The sequence below is a fragment of the Chrysochloris asiatica genome, unplaced genomic scaffold (genome assembly GCF_000296735.1).
Source record: "Chrysochloris asiatica unplaced genomic scaffold, ChrAsi1.0 scaffold00038, whole genome shotgun sequence".
NCBI classification, from domain to species: Eukaryota; Metazoa; Chordata; class Mammalia; order Afrosoricida; family Chrysochloridae; genus Chrysochloris; species Chrysochloris asiatica.
This window is the reverse complement of record NW_006408556.1, coordinates 10,054,734-10,060,733: the sequence shown is the minus strand read 5'-3', so window position 1 is coordinate 10,060,733 and position 6,000 is coordinate 10,054,734. Positions and strand designations below refer to the sequence as shown.

At 43.4% G+C, this 6,000-nt stretch overlaps 1 protein-coding gene across 2 annotated transcripts in view; it reads right to left on the bottom strand.

The window, feature by feature from the left end:
* Positions 1 to 6,000, bottom strand: part of DAAM2 (dishevelled associated activator of morphogenesis 2) — a 56,210-nt gene that overhangs the window by 39,967 nt on the left and 10,243 nt on the right. For both annotated transcript variants that reach the window (XM_006860431.1, XM_006860432.1), the window contains exons 5-6: positions 4,105 to 4,438; positions 1,793 to 1,903 (exon numbers count right to left, since the gene is read on the bottom strand). In XM_006860431.1, the coding sequence (XP_006860493.1) occupies positions 1,793 to 1,903; positions 4,105 to 4,438 (445 nt within the window). The remainder of the gene's footprint in view (positions 1 to 1,792; positions 1,904 to 4,104; positions 4,439 to 6,000) is intronic.

The window sequence follows — 6,000 nt, the reverse complement described above, 5'->3', positions numbered from 1 at the left end:
CGAGTGTTGATAGTTGATCCAAGAAGAATGAAGTCCTTGACAACTTCAATCTTTTTTTCCGTTGATAAGAATGTTGTTTATTGGTCCAGTGGTGAGGATTTTTGTTTTCTTGACATTGAGATGTAACCCATACTGTTGTGTTAATGTTTACTAAATCTTTCTGATTTTCCTTTTTTATTTTGATGCGCAGGTTATTAATTTTCTTTGAGGTTACCCTTTACCCATTTTTTTCCTTATTTAAAATAGTCTGTTTTATTTTGAAATCTATTTGCCATTTGGAAGTTCTGTGTCTACACTATTCCCTCCTTTTGCTTTGTAGTTGACTTCATTATAGATTGAGAACTCTGGTTCCCTATTTCAGTCTAGTACATTTGTTTTACTTAAATACTTCTATATCTGGATAAAGTTCTGGGTGCTGTTGCCATGTATGACAATCTCAGGTTGCTGTCTGCTGTTGTTGAATCTTAGTCCAAAGAGCGCCCTTTAGCATGTTTTGTAAAGTTGGTCTGGTCATTACAAATTCCTTTACTTTAACCATCATATTTGGGGTACAGTTTTGCTGGGTGTATGATTCTTGATTGATGATTTCCTTTGTTCAGAGTTTTGTATATGGCATCCTATTGTCATCTTGCTTGCATGCTTTATCCTGAGAAATCAGAGCCTAGTCCTATTGGTTCTCTTTGAAGGTAGCTTTTCATTTTTCCTGAGCTGCTCTCAGGATTCTTTCCTTGTCTTTGGCTTTGGAAAGCTGTATGATGATATGTCTTGGTGATTTTCTCTTGGGATCTATCCTGTTTAGGAGTTCGTTCAGTTTCTTGTATGCTTATCTTCTCACTTTTCATGATGTTAAGGAAGTTTTATTCCAACAACTCTTTGACAGTTTTCTCTGTGTTTTTTATTGTTTCTTCCTGATTCTGGAGTTCTAATCGGCCAACTAAGGTGCAACTATTAGTCTGTCCAGAGGAAAGAAGAGTTTATTGAATGTAAAAGTAATGATGTGCTCTGTAAGCCTTCACTCAATTCACAATAAAAAGGTAAATATATATGAATGTATATGTATGTAAGAGGGAAATGTAGAGGTCTTTAAATTGTTCTTTTATCCTTCAATACTTTACCTCAAGTGGGGAGTATAATTGCCTTAGAGTTTGGGAGTTTCCCTGTTCTTCAAGTTCTTCTTCTAATGTCACTGTGGTCTGAGCACTCTATTTATACCCCAAAAGATGGGAAATCAGAAGCCACATCTCACTAGAAGAAGAGGATGAAAAGCCAGTTCCAAAGAGGGCCAACAGAGCTCTATGAAGAAGGGCCAATGCTGGCACTTCTACCACCTGAGCAGCAGTAGCAGCCAAGTTCAGTGGCAGTCTATGTTTTCAGCCATGACACACATGGTGTACGATCATACCTATGTAAAAAACTCCCCAGGAGTGTTCCCAAGTCTAGCTAAAAACCCTAAAGAATTCTGTGATGAAGCCAAGCCAGAATTCATCTTCAGTACAAGTTTTGAGAGTCACAAATACACTAGACTGAAAGACATACACAGTCCAGGTCTGGCTGATGTTGTGTTGCCCATCGTAACAACAAAGTTCATGACATGCTCTTCTCTCTTGGTCCCCAGTGAAGAAGACATGAGGTTATAAGGATAATCTGCAGATGGTGATGGTGGTGGCAGTCACACCAACTGGATGCCCGGGTCCCATTCCTCTACCACTTGCTCGGGAAGCCCTCATAGGCTTTACCTGCCGCAGACCCAGGAAGTCAGGACACAGCAAGGGCCAGGAGAAGGGGGCCTCACCTCTCCAGCTCCAGCGTTGAGGACAGCGTTGATAAACGACATAATGGCTGTTTTCAGGTTCACTTCATCCCGGTATCGCCCCAAACTTCGGTCTAGTTCATTCAGCAGTGTCTGGAGCAAAAGGTAGGGTAGAGAAGAAGAGCACAGCTCAGAATACTACAAGTGCAGCCTCTGAGGCTTTGCTCCTTTCATCCCAGCTCCCAAGGATGCCCAGCCATTCTCTTTACCCTGTGATGTTTATCCAGCTTCTCTTGGGCCTCCCCTAATACATTTGCCAAGAAGAGGTCTTTTCCTCTCTAGACGTCAGTCTCAGTAATGACTTACCTCCTCTCCACCGTGATATTGTTAGGCAGTACTGTGTTAGAATTATGTTTCAGTTGTTTACAGCTGGATGTTTTCCTTACCCAGCCCCTTCAGAGCAGAGACACTGACTGTGACTCCTTTTGCATTTTCTGCAAAGGGCTAGGGGTCACTTTCTGCAGAGAACAGGAGCTCAAAATGTTTGATGAGAGAATGAACAAATAGCCCATGATGGAGGATAAACCGCCGTATTATGACAGTTCACTTTGTTTGCAGTACTTGCTGAGTGGCAGGCTCTGTACTGACACTTTATGCTCACATTACTGCCTGCCACATTACTGCTTTACTACAGCAGGGAAGCAAAAAGAGAATAGCATGCCCTGAGCTCCCAGGACTGATTCCAATGTCCCCACAGTGGGCACAGACTCAGACACAGGGCCTCATCTTGACCCCAGTAATTTTGTTCAATTCAACAGTTCTTGACCGAAATCCTATAATAAGCCAGGTGCTGAGCTCAGAGCTACAATGGTGGTGGTGGTGGTAGTTGTGTGCCATCAACTTGGTTGTGACTTATAGCGACCCTATAAATCTTTGCTGTTGTTATTAAGTGCCATTGAGTCAGTTCCGACCCATAGTGACCGGTGTATAGGGTTTCCAACGGGTGGCTGGTGAGCTTGCATTTTCAACGCTGGTGGTTCAAACGGCGTTGCAGTCCAGCGCATTAACCCACAGTGCCAAACTGTTGTTGTTGTTGTTATGTGCCGTGGAGTCGGTTCCAACTCATAGCGACTCTGTACAGGGTTTCTGAGGCTGTAAATCTTTACGGGAGCAGAAAGCCTCATCTTTCTCCTGCAGAACAGCTGGTAGTTTCAAACTGCTGACCCTAAGGTTCACAGCCCAATTCGTAACCACTATGTTACTAGATCTCCTTACAGCACCACACTAAGATTCCAGTAAATCTTTACTGGAGCAGAGAGCCTCATCTTTCTCCCACAGAGTGGCTAATAGATTCAAACTGCTGACCTTGTGGTTCGCAAGTCAAAATGTAACCCACTATGCTACCTGGGCTTTGTCAGAGTTATGTTGTTTTTTGTTTTTTAGTGAGAGTGAGCCAGTTCCAACTCATAGCAACCCTGTATAGGGTTTCTGAGGAGGGGCTGGTGGGTTTGAACCTTCGACCTTGTGATTAAGAGTCTGTTGTTTAGCCTACAGTGCTATACCAGGACTCCTTCAAAGCTATGTTGTTGTTAAGTGTCATCAAGTCAATTGTGACTCATAGCGACCCTGTACAGGGTTTCTGAGGAGCGGCCAGTGGATTTGAACCATCGACCTTTTCGTTCACAGTCCAGTGATGATCCTGCAGCACCACACCAGAGAGCTATGTTATTGATGAGTACCATGGAGTTGGTTCTGACTTATAGCAACCCTGTATAGGGTGTCTAAGGAGCAGCTGATGGGTTTGAACCACTAACTTTGTGGTTCAAAGTCCTAGTGCTAATCCTACAGTATCACATGTGGTGGTGGTGGTTATATGTCATGGAGTCGGTTCCGACTCATAGTGAACCTGTACTGGGTTTCCAAGGCTGTAAATCTTTACGGGAGCAGAAAGCCTCATCTTTCTCATGTGGAACAGCTTGGTAGTTTTGAACTGCTGACCTTGGTGGTTCACAGCCTGATTCATAACCCCTATGCTACCAGAGCTCCTTACAGAACCACACAGAAACCACAAAATAACACAAATCAATATCCTGGCCTCAGAGGGAGGCTTGTGACCTAGTGAGGGAGACAATCCCATTTTCTCAGTCAAAGCCTTAAAGAGGGATTTAACTCGTAAGGCCCCTCTGGGTCCCAGTACTCTGCCTTCTACCTTGTGCCAAGAGCTCCTTGCAGCCCACATTACCTCCCTTTACCCCAAGTCTCTGCCACAAAGAATCCTCAGCCCTCACCCTCAGGATGTAACACCGCATCTGCCCCACCTGGCTGGTGCCCCTGTCCTCCACCAGACCCCTCACCTGGAAGCGCGTCCGCTCTGCCGCATACACCTGGTAGTGTAACATGGCCTGCAGCACTTTCTTGTGGCCCCCGGGCACCAGGCACACGGCCCCTAGGATCTCCAGAACCGCCACCTTGGTCTTGCTGTTCTCGGTGCGCAGGCTCTGCGCAATGGTGCTGATGGCCTCTGGCTGGGCAAGCACATGTGCCCGGCCCTGCGAGTTGTTCATCAGTGCCTTGATGCAGCCAATGAGGGAGGTGTGGATGCGATTCTCACAGGTGGCATGGTCCATGCTCCGGAGGAAATTCAGCAGACAGGTCAAGCCCTCCAGCTCGATGAAGCGGGTCACAAACCTACCCCAGCAAGAGCCATTAGCAAAATTATTATACATGTTGCATACCATCCCACGTAGGTTTTGCAAATAGTTATTACCCGCATTGTTTGAGTACCACCATGCACTGTGTCCTACCTATACTAGGTTCTTTTATGGTGGTCGTGGTGATTTGCCATGGAGTCAACTCATAGTGACCCTGCAGAGGGTTTCAGAGGCTGTAAATCTTTAAGGGAGCAGAAAGCCTCATCTTTCTCCTGAGGAATGTCCGGTGGTTTCAAATTGCTGACCTTGAGGTTAGCAGCCTGATTTGTGACTACGCTACCAGACCTCCCAAAGTTCCTTTATAAAGTTTATCAAAAGCACTGAAATCTCTCCTATCCTCACCAAAGACTAACATTTAACCTGCATTTTAAGCATCTCATTGACTGTCTATTCCATAGATATGAAGGTGTGTGTGTGAAGAAGATGATCATAATAATTATTAAGGATGTTTAACCTAATTGCACCTCAAAGATTTCTGAAGACTCACTCCATTAAGAGAATTCCAGTCTGAATACAAGAAGAACTTCCAGACACAGGATCTATTGGTGCCATTGAGGTCCAAGGTTTGGGAAACGACTTTTCAAAGGGATCATTAAGAAAAGAAGAGAGTATTTATCTCGAATGTCAGCAGAAAACATTAAGAACCCTTTAATGCATGGGTTATCCTGGAGTCTGCGCCCCAGTTGTTTTTGCTGTTGCTAAATACCCTTGAGTCAGTTCTAACTCATTGCAGCCCTGTATAGGGTTTCCAAGGAGCACCTGGTGGGTTTGAACCACCGACCTTGCAGTCCAAACCGATCTTGCAGTCTAATGCTTTATCCTACAGCACCACACCAGGACTCCTAATGGGAGGCCATGACCATAGATGAGAAAAAAAAAAACCTTTTTTTGTGTGTGTGTTTGTTAACCTCCAACTGAAACTTAGCACTTCCTTCAATGATGAACGTAGGCAATAAATGGTAGCAGAAACTGTGACTCATATCATCCAAAGAAATCACAGTTATTTTCATATCAAATTACAGTTGTTACAAGTATTTCAAAATATCATTTGTACTCATCAGTATTTCATTATTATGGTGACTATCAGATCTGCTGCTAGTTTATGCTGTTTGAGGCATAAAGGAACACACTGCTATCTCCCGAAATTTGTAATATGTTAAGTAATTGAATGTGTTTATTTTTAAATCCTATCTATTTTACTATTTCTAAATGTTATTCTGATCAATGGGCCATCGTTTTCACCCAGGTGTCAAAGACACCCTCCCACTCCCTGCCATATGCACAAAGAAAGGTTTCAAGCCTTTAATTTACTAGAATAATTGATAAGCCAACAAGATCGTCACAAATGAAACTGAGGAAACCACTATACATAATCAATATCCCCAGAAGGGTATTTGTGTGTATTTTTATATTATACAAAATATGCCTAGGAAAACAGAAAGACACCCTCCAATTGTTAAACTGTTAGCATGAGATGGCTTTGTTTTGTCTTACTTTTTGCTATTATATGCTTTTATAAATGATTATTCCACAACATTT